Here is a 17,778-nt window from a genome sequence, read left to right on the forward strand (position 1 = left end):
ATGACATCACCACCCCAACTTTCCACTTTGTGCAGTCAGAGAACACTTTGCATTTAAAGGCAGTCCCTGGGTAACAAACAAGATTTTGTAGGTTTGTTCTTAAATTGAATTTGAATTTAAGTTGGAACAGGTGAATTTTTTAAATGTAAATTTAACTTTTTTTGGATAGCATAGGGAAGGGTTAACACCCCAGTAGGGTTTGTTTTGCAGTCTGTGCCCCTGTTCAGAAGATAGTGAAGATATTTGCCAGCACACCATGGAACGACATAAATAGCGTCCAAACGAGTAATTTATTGCATGATCACAACACAAGGAGAGTGCAACGTTTCGGAGTCACGTGGGACAGGTAGGTCCTTCTGCCTACCGTAGATACCCGGCCTGTAGACCCCTTTTTTTTTGCTAAAGCATCCCTGGAAATGTTGTTTATCCCCCTGTATAGCTGTGCATTGCTGAAAGTTTGAATTTTAAAACTGGCTATCTGGTCATCTCCTGTAGTCGCATCCCCAGTCTGGTTATCTCCTGTAGTCGCATTCGCAGTCTCTGGTTATTTCCTGTAGTTGCATTCGCAGTCTGGTCATTTCCTGTAGTCGCATTCGCAGTCTGGTCATTTCCTGTAGTCGCATTCGCAGTCTATGGTTATCTCCTGTAGTCGCATTCGCAGTCTCTGGTTATTTCCTGTAGTTGCATTCGCAGTCTCTGGTTATTTAATGTAGTCGCATTCGCAGTCTGGTTACTTCCTGTAGCCGCATTCGCAGTCTGGTTATTTCCTGTAGTCGCATTTGCAGTCTGGTTATTTCCTGTAGTTGCATTCGCAGTCTCTGGTCATTTCCTGTAGTCGCATTCGCAGTCTGGTTATCTCCTGTAGTCGCATCCCCAGTCTCTGGTCATCTCCTGAAGTCGCATCCCCAGTCTCTGGTTATTTCCTGTAGTCACATTCGCAGTCTGGTTATTTTCTGTAGTTGCATTCGCAGTCTGGTTATCTCCTGTAGTCGCATCCCCAGTCTCTGGTCATCTCCTGTAGTCGCATCCCCAGTCTCTGGTTATTTCCTGTAGTCACATTCGCAGTCTGGTTATTTTCTGTAGTTGCATTCGCAGTCTGGTTATTTTCTGTAGTTGCATTCGCAGTCTGGTTATTTTCTGTAGTTGCATTCGCAGTCTGGTTATCTCCTGTAGTCGCATCCCTAGTCTCTGGTTATCTCCTGTAGTCGCATCCCCAGTTTGGTTATCTCCTGTAGTCGCATCCCTAGTCTCTGGTTATCTCCTGTAGTCGCATTCGCAGTCTGGTTATCTCCTGTAGTTGCATCCCTAGTCTCTGGTTATCTCCTGTAGTCGCATCCCCAGTTTGGTTATCTCCTGTAGTCGCATCCCTAGTCTCTGGTTATCTCCTGTAGTCGCATTCGCAGTCTGGTTATTTCCTGTAGACGCATCCCCAGTCTGGTTATCTCCTGTAGTCGCATTCGTAGTCTGGTTATTTCCTGTAGTTGCATTCACAGTCTCTGGTCATCTCCTGTAGTTGCATCCCCAGTCTCTGGTTATTTCCTGTAGTCGCATTCGCAGTCTGGTTATTTCCTGTAGTTGCATTCGCAGTCTCTGGTTATTTCCTGTAGTCGCATTCGCAGTCTCTGATTATTTCCTGTAGTCGCATCCCCAGTCTGGTTATTTCCTGTAGTCGCATTCGCAGCCTCTGGTTATTTCCTGTAGTCGCATTCGCAGTCTGGTTATTTTCTGTAGTTGCATTCGCAGTCTGGTTATCTCCTGTAGTCGCATCCCTAGTCTCTGGTTTTCTCCTGTAGTCGCATTCGCAGTCTGGTTATTTCCTGTAGTCGCATCCCCAGTCTGGTTATCTCCTGTAGTCGCATTCGTAGTCTGGTTATTTCCTGTAGTTGCATTCGCAGTCTCTGGTTATTTCCTGTAGTTGCATTCGCAGTCTCTGGTTATCTCCTGTTGTCGCATCCGTAGTCTCTGGTTATTTCCTGTAGTCATTTATTATATCTATGGCTATGCATATTTATTGAATCCATATTGAGCACTATATTTGATTGGCTGTTTGCTTCTGCTTAGGCCTGGCAAACACGCACAATCACACATGATGATGACTTCATCATCATGTGCGTGATTGTGATTGTGCGTGTGTGCCAAGCAGAAGCAGCCAATCAAATATAGTGCTCAATATGGATTAAATAAATATTGGGAAGATTGTTCCTTCCATTGGTGATCAGTGGGAAGAATGTTCCTTACATTGGTGATCAGTGGGAAGAATGCTCCTTACATTGTTGGTCAGTGGGAAGAATGTTCCTTACATTGGTGATCAGTGGGAAGAATGTTCCTTACATTGGTGGTCAGTGGGAAGAACGTTCCTTACATTGGTGGTCAGTGAGATGAATGTTTCTATACATTGGTGGTCAGTGGGAAGAATGTTCCTTACATTGGTGGTCAGTGAGAAGAATGTTTCTATACATTGGATGTCAGTGAGAAGAATGTTCCTTACATTGGTGGTCAGTGGGAAGAATGCTCCTTACATTGGTGGTCAGTGGGAAGAATGTTCCTTACATTGGTGGTCAGTGAGAAGAATGCTCCTTACATTGGTGATCAGTGGGAAGAATGCTCCTTACATTGGTGATCAGTGGGAAGAATGCTCCTTACATTGGTGGTCAGTGGGAAGAATGTTCCTTACATTGGTGATCAGTGAAAATGATATAAAGTTAATAAAAATAATAAAAAAAAAAAAAATGTAAAGCACCCCCATGATCCCCACACATGCTCTATATGAAAAGCTTTATGTAGGATGAGCACACGTATGTAAACGTGTCTATAGACGCAAATGCTGGACACGGGAGCCCACCTGCAAGGTAACCCCATCCCCCCGGGAGAGCGCTTCTCCTAGGGAGTTATCTGATGTGGGGAGGAGCCGCAAGAGCCACCCCAGATGTTGAGGTTCGGGGCCACTCTGTGCAAAACGAGCTGCACAGTGGAGGCAAGTATGATATGTTTGTTATTTAAAAAAAAAAAAAAAAAAAGAGCCTTTACAATCACTTTAATTTTGGAAAGGTACCATTGTTGCACTTTCTTTAATGTAATTCTGTGACGAACGCATGTAGTGTGGGCAGTGCAAAATGTAGGTGGGGATTTGTGTGGGTGTGGCTTGAGTGTGGGTGGGAACACATGAGCGGGGACAGGGGGCCCCAGGATCTCCTATTGCCCGGGGGCCCCATGAGTTGTCAGTCCGCCCCTGGGTGGTAATTAGCCTGGCTAATTGGTAGTTGTATCCTCTGACTTTTTTGCCTTAAGCCTGAATCTGGTGCATTTCTCTCTTCTGTCGATAGGTGGCACTGCTGGCATTAGAATGACAAGACCATAGTGAGTTCAGGTTGTGAATAGACATAATTTCTCATCAAATCATATTTGTGGCTAAGCATGCTGGGACAGTCTATTTAAGAGGAATGAGTCAGGTGATCAGTGTTCTTCTAGCCCCAGGCTGAGGCCTGGGTGGCTGTATGTGAAGCAGCAGATGAAGGTTAGACCCAAGCCTGAGGCCTAGCCACGTGTGTAGAGGCTCAGCCCGAGGGGAGCCTGATCGTTGCAGAGGCGGCGAACCGAGTGTTGCCAGAGGTGAAGGAGAAGCAGTTGCCACATGGGACGACCACTCATGTTACCACTGAGTGAGAACCAGAGTGAGAACCTGAGGTCAGAGATAAAGGGGACACAGTCGCCAGTAAGGGACAACTACTCCTGTTATCAGAAGCCAGGTTTGTGAAGTCTGAAGAGGTAGCAGAGCAGCCTTTTTCACTAGCCGGGGATGGTGAACAAGTTGGGAAAGCTTCAGCGTTCAAGTCAGGGACCCAGCGGGTGAGCAAAGGGGGGAAACTTGAAAAGGATTCAGTGGGTTAGCTGAGAGCCAAGCCAGCAGGGGCGTCGGGAGGGGTGGCTAGACGTGGCTGAAGCCCCGAATGTGCCCCCGAAAAGCCCCGAGCCTCAGGCATGCAGTTTTTCATTACAAGCCCCGAGCGGCGAGCACCAGGACCGATCTGATCCCGAGCGCCGCCGAATTTGGCCAAATTTGGCCGAGTGCCATAGCCGGTCCCGCCTTCTGGAGCCTGCAACGCCTATGATGGACGTCCCCCTGGTCCAATGCTGGGACTGCGGGATGTGTGACGTCCATCATAGGCGCTGCAGGCTCCAGAAGGCGGGAATTACAATGCGGCTGCCGCGCCACTGTGAGATCCCCGCTCAGCGCTCGGGCGGGCCGCTCTCCTCTCCTCCTCTGACTGACTGCCTGGCTGCTGTGACACCGCACACCATGGCTGAGCTGAGGTAGGTCAGACAGTGTATGTAAATGTCAGTGTATGTGGGTCAGGCAGGTCAGTGTAGGTAGGTCAGTGTATGTAAATGTCAGTGTATGTAGGTCAGTGTATGTAGGTCACTACGGTCAGTGTAGGTAGGTCACTATGGTTAGTGTAGGTAGGCCAGTGTATGTAAATGTTAGTGTAGGTAGGTCAGTATGGTTAGTGTAGGTAGGTCAGTGTATGTAAATGTCAGTGTAGGTAGGTCAGTGTAGGTAGTTCACTACCGTCAGTGTAGGTAGGTCATGGCCCAGCCAAAAAAAAAAGGCCTGCATCACGTGTACACACCCCCCTCCCAGTTTCCGGCGTTGGACTTCGGGCTGAAGCCCCTGGTCTTTTTGCCATCTACCAACGCCCCTGCAAGCCAGGGACCCAGCAGGTAGCGTGTGTGACGCTTGGAGTGTACAGTGGGTTCGAAGTGGAAGTGCTCAAGGGACTCAGCAGGTGGCTGGGATCTGAAGGTCTGGTGAGAAGACTGGGAGCTCAGTGAGAAAAGCTACAGCGGGAGGCTTTGAGATGGAGGCCAGGTCCTACACAACGGGGATACCAAGTCTGGTATGTGTACAGATTTGTGTTGAAGTCAACCTACAAGTTCAGTTGCCACAGGAGACAGCAGTTCAACAAATACAGTGCTGCAACCAGATTAAAGGCCCTCAACCTGTATAGCTGTCTGCTTATTTTGTCTCAGGGTCTGCCAATTGATATTGCATCTGCCTAAGGGTGTTCAGGGCCTAACCCTCTCTCCCCCAGTTCTTGTTAAGAGACAATAAATCTCTTCTGTTTGCATTCAAAAAGTGACTGGCGCCCAATCATTCTATCTTGCATTACATCCACTAAGCCTAGTAACCCACTCTACCAAGAAGGATGTCAGCTCTCCCTGACTCTGGAGATCACCATTAGGCCTCTAGGGGTTGGGGCCCTTGTAACATAACATATACATATTTATTTATCTTACTTATTTATTATTGATCCAGTATTGGTATAGCACTTTTGTGTTTTGCATAGATCACAATTCACTAATCTTTTAAAAGGTATGTATGTATCAATCAAATGTGTTTACTCTTTTTAAGTCATAATGGCAACATAAACTACCCAAATTAACCAGATCAAAAGTTTACATACACAAACTTCAGGCCAAAATCAGCAAGGTGTCATCATTCATATTCTCTGCAAAATGGCCATGAAATCATGTTGTGTGTGTGTGTGTGTGTGTGTGTGTGTGTGTGTGTGTGTGTGTGTGTGTGTGTGTGTGTGTGTGTATAATATACACACACAGTATCTCCCAAAAGTGAGTACACCCCTCACATTTTTGTAAATATTTTATTATATCTTTTCATGTGACAACACTGAAGAAATGACACTTTGCTACAATGTAAAGTAGTGAGTGTACAGCTTGTATAACAGTGTAAATTTGCTGTCCTCTCAAAATAACTCAAAACAGCCATTAATGTCTAAACCACTGGCAACAAATGTGAGTACACCCCTAAGTGAAAATGTCCAAATTGGTCCTAAAGTGTCAATATTTTGTGTGGCCAACATTATTTTCCAGCACTGCCTTAACCCTCTTGGGCATGGAGTTCACCAGAGCTTCACAGGTTGTCACTGGAGTCCTCTTCCACTCCTTCATGAGGACATCACAGAGCTGGTGGATGTTAGAGACCTTGCGCTCCTCCACCTTCCATTTGAGGATGTCCCACAGATGCTCAATAGGTTTTAGGTCTGGAGACATGCTTGGCCAGTCCATCACCAGTCCATCCATCACCTTTACCCTCAGTTCTTTAGCAAGGCAGTGGTCATCTTGGATGTGTGTTTGGGGTGGTTATCATGTTGGAATACTGCCCTGCGGCCCAGTCTCTGAAGGGAGGAGATCATACTCTGCTTCTGTATGTCACAGTACATGTTGGCATTCATGGTTCCCTCAATGAACTGTAGCTCCCCAGTGCCAGCGGCACTCATGCAGCCCCAGACCATGACACTCCCACCACCATGCTTGACTGTAGACAAGACACACTTGTCTTTGTACTCCTCACCTGGTTTCCGCCACACACGCTTAACACCATCTAAACCAAATAAGTTTATCTTTGTCTCATCAGACCACAGGACATGGTTCCAGTAATCCATGTCCTTAGTCTGCTTGTCTTCAGCAAACTGTTTGCGGCCTTTCTTGTGCATCATCTTTAGAAGAGGCTTCCTTATGGAACGACAGCCATGCAGACCAATTTGATGCAGTGTACAGCGTATGGTCTGAGCACTGACAGGCTGACCCCCCCAACCCTTCAACCTTTGCAGCAATGCTGGCAGCACTCATTTCCCAAAAACAACATCTGGATATGTTTCTGTTGCCATTATGACTTAAAGAGTAAACACAGTTGATTGATAATAAATGGCTTCAGCCACACACTAACCATGAATGAAAGAAATGTTTTTGTGTTATCATTCATATTCTCTGAAAAATGGCCAAGAAATCATAAATTCTGCCAGGTATGTAAACTTATGGGCACAACTGTATATGCAGATGATTTTTTTTTTTCCTTTATAATCTGGAAAAAAAAAAAAAAGTAGAAACATGTTTTCCATTTTTTTAATGAAATGCGTATGAATTTTTTATATTTTTATTTTCCAGCCACAAAGCAATTTTCGTTTTTATATGTTACATAGTTAGTCTGGTTGAAAAAGGACACAAGTCCATCCAGTTCAACCAATAAACGGAAAAAATAAATAAATTACAATTCTATGTACACAATCCTATACCCACAGTTGATCCAGAGGAAGGCAAAAAAAAAATAAAACATGATCCAATTTGCTCCAGCAGGGGAATATATGCCTTCCTGATCCCCCGAGAGGCAATTGGATATTCCCTGGATCAACTTTACCTAGAAAATATTAGGCATTCAGTTATATTATGTCCATTGAGGAAAGAATCTAGGCCTTTTTTTTAAAGGAAGTTACTGAGCTGGATGTGTTTATCTGAATTTTTTCATTCATCTATGCCCATTCCCGCTTGAGAGAAGTAGAGGTGGCGATCTACTTTTGTCGAACTGGATGTTGGTGAACTTTCATTCAATCAGCAGCCGCAGCCAATTAGCTGCAGCTCTGATCTATTCAGACAGCGGAGGAGTCCCCAATGTCAGAATACAATAGCACAGCGGGGAGGATTCCTCCATCCAACGCTTTTGTGTGGATGGGGAAATCCATTTTTTTTTTCAATCAGCCTGCTGGTTGATAACAAAAAAAGCTGATACCTCTATACCCAACCTTAGCTGCTCTGTTGAAAAGCTCAATAGCTAAAGCCAGAATTTAGATACAGAGCTGAACATAGTTAGCCAGGTAGAAAAAACACATCTAGTTAAACCAAAAACACACACAGTTGATTATAGGTGTGCGCACAGGGTGTGCTGAGTAAGCACTCGTTGTGCGAAACGCGTCAGCTGTTCCCTGTACACTTCTGCTGTAGTGAGTTGTGTTCTTCTATGATCCAGATTTTCATCAATAAAAGCACTTATCATCAAACCGGTGTGCGGCTTCCAGTTTTCCACGGTTTATCTGCTTAAAGTGAATAACTCAACACCAAGTTCACTCTATGGAGCCCTTATGTATTTATATTTGTATTTAATGTTGATTATACCCCCCCCCCCCTTAATCTTCTCATCTCAAGAGAATAAATTCAGTTCTTCGAATCTTTCCTCATAGCTGAGCTCCTCCATGCCAAAACAATGACTAATTCCCCTTTCCTACCTGCCTGTTCAGTTCAGACAGGGCAGTATGAAGCATCAATCAAAAGGAGAGCCCAAAGGCAAAATGCTTTTGCATAGTACTCTGGATCCTTTGCACCTTGTATAAACTGATCGTTGTAAAACTTAAGATTATATTTTAATAGAAAAAAAAAAAAAAAATCAACTTTAGCTTTCATATCAATATGAAAGCTTGTACATTTTAAAATAAAAATCACAAAACTATTACGGTTTCCCTTTAAAAATGTATACATACCAATTACCAGTATAATTTTTGGGTGTGGTCTGGATGGATCAAACACTTCATACTCTTCAATCAATTCTGCTGTTTCTGAGAGGTCTGTATCACTTTCTATAGAGAATTGGTGGATAGGAGGCAGCCGGTCATATCTCCGATAAGGAAAGTTGCAACTTTCTGGCAACACTAGAACAAAAACAGCAGGGTATAAAAATATTAGGGAAGAATTCAGAAAAAAAAAAAAAATATGACTTAATTACAACTGAAGGAAACCTGTCAAAAAAGAAAAATGCAGGCTGCTTTCATTGACTATCTGCTGATCAGTGGTGTACCTAACTAAGGCTCGGTTCACACAGGGACGACTTGTCAGGCGACCTAGTCGCCTGACAAGTCGCCTCCCGTTCTGTGCTATGGAACCGTTCTAAGGGGAGCGACGCAAGTCTGACACCAATCATGGGGCACTATTCCCCCCCCCCCACTGATAACACAGATGGGGTACTATTAATTCCATTGATACCAATGATGGGGTACTATTCAGGGCTGGTGCAAGGATTTTTTACACCCTAGGCAAAACCTAATTTTGCCCCCCCCCGGCTCCACCCCTGACTCCACCCCCTTTGCCCTGCCCATGTATACCCCACCTTTTTAATGAAGCGCCCATCAAATACAGCTTTACCAGTGCCCATCAATGCAGCCTTCCAGCGCCCATCAATGCAGCCTACCAGCGCCCATCAATGCAGCCTTCCAGCGCCCATCAATGCAGCCTTCCAGCGCCCCTCAATTCAGCATTCCAGTGCCCATCAATGATGATTTGCTTGCTTCCATTCATTCGGGAGTTGGGACACAGACACAGTCCTCCGCCATCGCTGTGCCTCTGACACTATGTGCGAACGGAGCAGCAGCTGCCTGCTGATGCTGAGACTTAGTTGCTTGCTGCAGAGAGAAGAGAGTAGGAACACCAGTGGCCGGGCGCCCTAGGTAGCAGTGCGCCCTAGGCGGCTGCCCAGTTTGCCTAGTGGTAGCACCGGCCCTGGCACTATTACTACTACTGATACCAATGATGGAGCACTATTCCTCCCATTGATACCAACGATGGGACACTATTGCTACCACTGACAGTAATGATGAGGCACTATTCCTCCCACTGATACCAATGATGGAGCACTATTACTCCCCCTAATACCAATCATGGGGAATTGTTTACTCTCACTGATGCCAGGACATTTTCTACTCCCACCTGCCACAGTCCGGCGCTCCTAAATTTTGGACAGTAAACTGGCCCTTTGTTTAAAAATTTTGGAGACCCCTGGTCTACAGCATAACTTTAAAAGTTAATAATTATATTTTTTAAAAATTAAAATGTTAGATCTGACATAATTTGTAGAAGAAAACAGAAAAAAAATATTTAAAGTGTAAACTTACCTTTTTAGAAAAAATGAAAAAATGAACTAGCGCCCAACACTCTCCCCAGCTTGCCACCATACATAGATACAGTTTCACCATCCACACAGCCAGCCGCAGCGGTCCTGGGGTTTGGAAACTGTGCTGTTCTTCCTCTTTCCCTAGGAACACCAGGACGGATCTGAGTGATTCTGATTGGTCAGCACCAGCACATGACCATACTGACCAATCGAACAATCTGATCTGTCCCAGCATCCCTAGGGAGAGATGGAAGGAGGGAAGAAAGAAAAACTGCATTGTTCCCAAACCCCAGGACTGCTGCAAAGGGCTGCGTGGACAGTGAAAATGTATCACCCATGGAGGTAAGTGCAGTGGGGGTCGGGGGGGGGGGGGGGGGGGGTGAGCAGGGTGTAGGATGTTAGTTCATCTTTTCTTTTTTCTGATAAGGTGAACTAACCATTTAAAGCTGAATTGCAGGCAGATATAGGAGACACAAAATTGCAGATCTGTATTAATTGATATGTTATTAGATTTATTTTTTTTAGATGTAAGTAGTGTAGTAAAACAGTGAATAGGATTTGACCTGACACACTCACTTGACACACATAGCGTACCTCCATCCCTATATAAATTTGTAGAAAGGAAGAGATGATTGGGACTTTGAGTGAGGCAAGCCATGTCAAAATGAAAAAATATCAATACATGAATAAAATTACAATACATGATTTATTGTTGCAGAGATTCATAGCGCGCAATACAATTGATGAATGGGTAAGAAAGATATACATGAAAAGATAAAAATAAATAATGAGACCGGGTATCTTTGCACATTTAGTGGCACTCAACATGTTTCTTGGCATTTCAGCCATTCATCATTACACTCCTGATGAATGGCTGGAATTCCAAGAAATGCATTGAGTGGCACTAGATGTTCAAAGATACCCGGTCTCATTATTTATTTTTATCTTTTCATGTATATCTTTCTTACCCATTCATCAATTGTATTGCATGCTATGAGCAGCAAATTTTAGTGTAAGTCATGTGACTACCTATATATTTGATACAATGTTTTTTCTATGAATCTCTGCAACAATCAGAGGCGGTTCACACTAGAAGCGGCACGACTTGCAGGTCGCCTCACCGAGGCGACCTGCACACGACTGCCAGGGCGACTTGCAAGACGACTTCTGTATAGAAGTCTATGCAAGTCGCCCCCAAAGTAGTACAGGAACCTTTCTTCTAAGTCGGAGCGACTTGCGTCGCTCCGATTAGAACGGTTCCATTGTACAGAACGGGAGGCGACTTGTCAGGCGGCTAGGTCGCCTGACAAGTCGCCCCCGTGTGAACCGGCTCTTAATCATGTATTGTAATTTTATTCATGTACTAATATTTTTCATTTTGACATGGCTTGCCTCACTCAAAGTCCCAATTATCTCTTCCTTTCTATAAGTAGTGTAGTACTCGATTTTGAGTTTGGTATAATTGATATCAGCCTCTTGCAGTCCCAGTGCAGCAGGATTTAGGCAGGGGGCGGGAGAAGCAGCACAAGGAGCCAATCGGGTGTGCTGCAAAGCAATGAGCATGCAGGAGGAGAGGACAGAGTGACAACCATTTATAGCCAGTCAGTGTGCTGCTTCTCTTTTCACCGATTCCAAAAAAAGATTGGCATTCTGGGAGCCCTGCATTACATTGTAATAATTGGAGGTGTTGCTCCCCTAAAGTACAGGGAGGGTGTGACTACAAAATATCAACATACCAAAAAAGAAAAAGTATACACACCCAAAGGCTACCCTCTCAATATTTATTATAAATCACAAAAGTATAAATATAGAATGGCCTGGTCATTAAGGGGTAAAAACCTTCTGGTGCTGGTTAAAGTGTTTAAATGAGTCAAGTACACACTAGAGGGGGGTATGCTTTGTTCATATTTCATGTCTGAGGTTTACAACCACTTTAAATAAAAACCCCTTGGCGGGTAAAACAGCTCATATGTATTTCTCCTGTGTATTTAGTGGTTTGCCTGGATTAAAACTTAGAATAAACAGCCTTATATATTACCATTTCTGAAGAACGCCCGTCGGCCCTGTCCACCGTTGAGTGGCGGTAAGTTTCTTTTATCCGGACCCACGAACGTGTCCCACTTCACCTTCTCTGACCCTCCCAGCTCTTTCACTTTTTGCAAGCAGTTTTCTAAGTAATCCACTGGATCATCTGGCCTGTAGTACATTAATCCATTCAGAAGGCCCTGCAAGGTTGGAAGAGAAGATTCAGGGTGAATGCAGATTATTTTATATCGATCTACTTGGGTCTACGTTGCTGCCATTGCGATGAACACGAGGAATCAGATAATGGAGTTTACAGCTGAGAACTAATCTGCTGCTGTTCTGAATTAACAATTATCTGGAGGTGAAAATGAACATAGAAGAAATTTATATCGGTTTCACTTTGTGTGAAAAGAATTTGTGACAAAGCGTGCACTCAACAAGATGACAATGGACCGCAACAAATTTAATAACAAAAAGAAAAAAAATTAAATTCCCTTTGTATGGTGAAAAGTTCAGGACCCAGCCTTTAAGTATTGACCATCTATGGACACAGGAGGTAATATAACAATTAATTAGTGTGTGGGCAGAGCGTTACAATGTCTGCATCCACATTATGGCACCATCCCCAAAAAATAGAAGAAAAAAGGAAGAAGAGAGAAGAAAGAAGAGAGAAGAAAGAAGAGAGAAGGAAGAAGAGAGAAGGAAGAAGAGAGAAGGAAGAAGAGAGAAGGAAGAAGAGAGAAGGAAGAAGGAAGAAGGAAGAAGGAAGAAGAAAGGACTTTAAATGTGCCTAACAATGGGAAATAATCAAGAAAATCTCAAAACGTCATCTCTTGAAAATATATCATAAAAGTTTTTGGTTAGATCACACAATTATAACAGTATGCAAAAAGCGCATAGAATTGACACGTTTCGCAATTTTTGCTTCTTCAGGAGTCACGATTAGAGATATGAGCAGCTGAAACAAATAAAGACAAAAGAAAATGAAGCATAAAAGATATTAAAAAAAAAAAAAAAAAAAAAAGAAAAAATCGCAAGGGGGCATCAAAGCCAACCCACTGTTACTTATTAAAGCAAAACCCATTGCAATCACTGGGCCCTATGCCCACTTTACTCAGCAAGGGGATTTTTTTCCCCAAACCCCCAGGGTCTATTGTTGGTTTTCAGCTTCATTATTTTGTGTTTTTTTCTCGCTGAATGTGTTTTTTTTTTTTGCTTCAGCTGGTCATCTCTAAACGAAAATCCCAAAGAAGCAAACATTGCGAAACGCATAGATTCTATACGCTTGTTGCATACTGTTCTAATTGTGTGATATAACCCTCATGATATGTTTTTAAGAGAGGACACTTCTTTTTTTAATGGAATTTAACACATATATCTTTTTATTTTAATTTTCTTTAGTGGGATCTCAGTTTTCCCCTCTAGCTCTCCTTTTCTGTATTTAATATAACAAGTAGTAAACTAAAAAATGACTCACCATTTGTTTTTTGTCTCATGCACATTGGGCGTTTAGCCCCGGTGCATAAGATCCTGGTGTTTTGGTGCGGGTGGAAGGCAGAGGCTCACTTTCCAGTCCCTCTGCTGACAGCCTATAAAACTCTATAAGAGGCCAAGAGCTGCTTTAACCGGACAAGGGTGGATGGTGCACCGAGTATTACCAATGTTTAGTGCAGTATGCGCCCAGGGACAAATGCCCGTAATTCAGACTGCTTGCACAAGCAATGTAAACATTCATAGTTAGGGATGAGTGGAGTGATTTTGGCAAAATGAAAGGGGTTCTTCAGTCTCTGAAAAAAAAAAAAAAAAAAAATGAAAAGTCAGCAGCTACAAATACTGTAGCTGCTGCCCTTTAATAAAAGGACACCTACCTGTCCAGGGATCCAGCACCATCCTCACCCGGGCCGGTTCTTTACTAGTATTGTAATCCCAGATAGACATGTGCAGAATGATAAATTAGTTTTGTTTCTTTTAGATTAGTTATTTACATAAATTTGTTTAGTCAAATTTGTTTCATTCGTTTATTTTGGTTTAGGAATTTGTTTTATTAGTTTTCAAATCAATTACATTTTTCAAATTCGGAAAGATTTGAAAAGTTTTCGAATTCGAATAGTTTTCCAGTTTCCAAAGAGAATAAAATAGAAAATAAAAGGAATACAGAAAAATGATTTCTATTCTATTCTCTTATTTTCTATTTTCTTCTCTTTGGAAATTGGAAAACTATTTGAATTTGGTCCAAATTTTTTTTTTTGTTATTTCGGATTCCTTCAAATTTGGTACTATTCTAATTCAGAAATTCGGACACAGCCTGAATTTCCGAAAAACTAAAATTCGTCCGAATTTTAATTCGGAACAAAACGAACCGCACGTCTAGTCCCATGTGCCAACATCCTGGCGGCTTCTTAGCTGGCTTTTTAATGCACATGTGCAAGCCGCGCATGGTCCCGCAGCCTTCTGGGACCTGTGAAGTGTCCGAGGAGGGTATGGGGAGGGAGGAGAACTTCTGGAAGTGGTTCTAGTGGGAAAAAAATGTGCCAAATGTGGTAGAGGAGGGGGGGCAGGACATAAAGCAGAACTTCCTTTAGGGTTGTCCCGATACCGATACTAGTATCGGTATCGGCACCGATACCGAGCATTTGCCCAAGTACTTGTACTCGGGCAAATGCTCCCGATGCTTCCCCCGATACCTTGACTGTCAGCTGTGATCGGCGCGTGGGGGAGTTACAAGATTCTCCCCCAGCGGCTTTCACCAGCTTTAGTGACAGACAGCGGTGATCGCTCACAGCTGACTGTCACTGCATCCTCCTCCATGCCCCCTCCTTTCCTCTGTCCCTCTCAGCTGTCCCCTCCGTTCTGCTCTTATCTGTCCCCTCCGTTCTCCCCCTCAGTTCCTCCGTCCTCCTCCTCCTCCTTCCTTTGTGTATGGATAGAGTCAGCTGACTCTGTCCATTCACATAACTGAAACATTGTAATCTTCTGTGATTACGAGATTACGATGTGTCAGTTTATGAATGGAGAGAAGCTGCGGTCTTCTCTCCATTCATTGTCAGTGCAGCTGACGCTGCAGAGAAAGGGACTGGGGATTCTCTATCCTCTGTCTCTTTCTCTGTCTCAAGGGGGAGATATCAGAGGTCTGTTAAGACCCCTGATATCTCACCAAAGCCCCCCAAAAGGGCTGATTAAAAAAAAACAAAAAAAAACAATAAAGAATAAAAGAAATATTATTGTAAAGAATAAAAATTGTAAAAAAAAAAAAATAACACACACATACAACGTTCACCCCCTCCCCCCCCCCCAAAAAAAGCAAGCACTGTTAAAAAAAAAAAAAAAAATGAAAAAAAAAACACTGTCACGTGACATTAAAAAAAAAGTATCGGTAATCGGTATCGGCGAGTACTTGAAAAAAAGTATCGGTACTTGTACTCGGTCCTAAAAAAGTGGTATCGGGACAACCCTAACTTCCTTTTTAGGGAATATTATTTCACTGTGAAGTTATCAGTTTTGCTGAAAAATTCTGAGGAAGAAACTCTAAAATCTGCTCAATAAAGTAGTACTGAACCCTCTGAGTTTTTTAGTGTAAAATTCTGACCCGAGCACTTGCAGATTACCACTTTCAGGGCTTGGTTACACAAAAAGGTGCATCTGAGCACCTCAGATCACGAGGCTCATTCCAATGCTTTTTGTCATTTTTGACATCATTGGGGGAGCAGAGAGACAATCAAGGGAGATGGATAAATATACATACTGGGTGGTCACAGGCTAACGTCCTCCCCTGCATCCAGCCCACGCTGACTAGCCACAGCGATATAATAAACATACAGAGCAGGACAATAAAACACAGAAACAAAAAAGCAGCAAGATAAACTCAGGACCTCTCGGTGTGGTTGGGATATACTATGATTTGCAACACAGAAAAAAAAGCCAAAAAAGAATGAAATTTAGTATGTCAATCACCACCTCTACCAGGCAACCATTCATAGTAACCATTACTGTTTAACAACTCCCGATCCATCTCCCTTGACTCGCTCTCTGTGCCCTCGATGACATCATAGATGACAAAAGGTGTTGAATAATTTTTCATTTTTGTACGCATGCATGCCTGACATGCCCATGTTGTGTTTCTAAACATTTTTCTTTTTTTAACTCAACTTCATTGCTATCTTAGAAGGAGGCAGCTTCTATGTAAAATGAGACACCAGGGGTCTATAAGACCCAAATGTCATCTCTGCTGCAGCCGAATGAGTACAGACTGTGCTCAACCAGATTCTTCGGTGGCCAGAGCAGCTGCGGGATTGACAGCTCTGAACCTGGAAGTGCCACTAAAGAGCAGGGGTCTCCAAACTGCAGCAAGCTGGATGTGGCCCTTTGCTTCCCTTCACCTGGTCCTTGGGGCACTGTTTCTCCCATTGATAAGAGACACTATTCATGCCATTGACACCAATGATGAGGCGCCATTCCTCCTACTGACACCAACAGTGGGGCACTATTCATTCCACTATCGATGGGACACTATTTCTCCAATATCAATAATGGGGCACTCTTCCTCCTCCTACTGATCACGTCATTTTTTATTTCCAGTGACCACCAAGCCCGAGGCATTGTCTACTCCAACTGATGCCAGGGCTATAGTGGCCGGGAGTTTACAAGTCGATGCTGCCAATGACTTAACCTTTAAGTTGACGGCACCAAAAGGGTTAAAGGAATAATGACAAGTTACGGGTCAGGTAGAGTGGAGTTGTTTTTCTGCATTTGAAATGCACATAAACACAACTCAGCATATTCCTATTCAGTGCTGGATTTAGACCTTGGTGGCCTGCACCACTTCAAGTTCGGGGGCCCCTCAACACAGAAATGAAATTATATAACAAATAACATGATAAATCGCACTTGTTCTAAAGAAAAAAAAAAAAGTTAGGTTCTGAAAAAGACACTTGTCTGACTTTTTTTTACTCAATATTGACTAAGAATACACATTACACAGATAATTGGAACTGTCATACATCCGTTATGTATCGTTTACAAAAAGTCTTTCTTGCTGCAGTTAGCATCTGCAAAATTTTTAACTAACCCATCAAAGTGTATCTTCTTGAGGACACGGCTCTCGACAGCCAGTAGGCACAGAGCACTTAGTCTTTCACAGGTCATCGTGGCTCTCAGATAATTCTTTATTAGTGCCAATTTGCTGAACGACCTTTTCTCCCGAACAACTGGTGACCACCATGCTCAAATATATTATAACACCTGGAAAGGTATCTGGAAGCTCTTCATGTAATAAAACTGCTTGTTAAGATGCCTGTTAAGATGGAGTGAGATATGACCGAGCTTGGCAAATGCTGCAAACTGGACAATTACCTCAACAAAACACACTACTGGAGTCTTGAGTGAAAGTAAAAGTTTCATTCTTTATAAAGAGTCTGTGGGCCCCTCTGGCAGGGAGGCCCGGGGCAATTCCCCTTCTGCCCCCCTATGAATCTGGCTCTGTTCCTGTTGATCTTAATAGAGCAGTGTAGATGGCAATTTAGAGGCTGTGTTTGTCCTGCTTTGCATTTCTTCAGACGGGTTTTAATGAGGTGCATTTAAATTGCCAGTCAAACACAGCCTTTTCTTGTCAGTAGGTGTGCATTACTCTTGAATACATGCATTTGAGTAGCTCTGCTTTTGACAAGTACACCCGTCTACATGATCCCTAAAAAGCTTCAGGGCAGTTATTGATTTGCATTGGGGGTTGTCATGTTTCGGATACAAATGATGCCTAGCCTAATTAGAACAATCATGGAAGAAAGATGTGCGACATGCACAACAGGGCTATAGAAATCTCTAGCATTTGTTTTTGTCCTGTTTGAAAAATGACATTGGTTTGTTCTTTGTCACTTTAGTTGAAGAGCCGATCATTCTCATTCTTTCCGTGTATAAATCTTCAGATAATGCCATAGTTATGAAAGTATTTGATAAAAACCTGCCTCGTCAGCCAACACATTCATGACAACCTCCAAATCATAAGCTCTAGATCTCCTCTTAAAGAGACC

General features: G+C 43.2%; 1 protein-coding gene across 1 annotated transcript in view; it reads right to left on the reverse strand.

Moving 5' to 3' along the window:
• Positions 1 to 17,778, reverse strand: part of AK5 (adenylate kinase 5) — a 426,857-nt gene that overhangs the window by 382,893 nt on the left and 26,186 nt on the right. The window contains exons 2-3 of the mRNA XM_073593713.1: positions 11,769 to 11,955; positions 8,328 to 8,495 (exon numbers count right to left, since the gene is read on the reverse strand). Coding sequence (XP_073449814.1) covers positions 8,328 to 8,495; positions 11,769 to 11,955 — 355 coding nt within the window. The remainder of the gene's footprint in view (positions 1 to 8,327; positions 8,496 to 11,768; positions 11,956 to 17,778) is intronic.

This window comes from Aquarana catesbeiana, linkage group LG07 (assembly GCF_042186555.1).
Source record: "Aquarana catesbeiana isolate 2022-GZ linkage group LG07, ASM4218655v1, whole genome shotgun sequence".
In the NCBI taxonomy this organism is placed as follows: domain Eukaryota; kingdom Metazoa; phylum Chordata; class Amphibia; order Anura; family Ranidae; genus Aquarana; species Aquarana catesbeiana.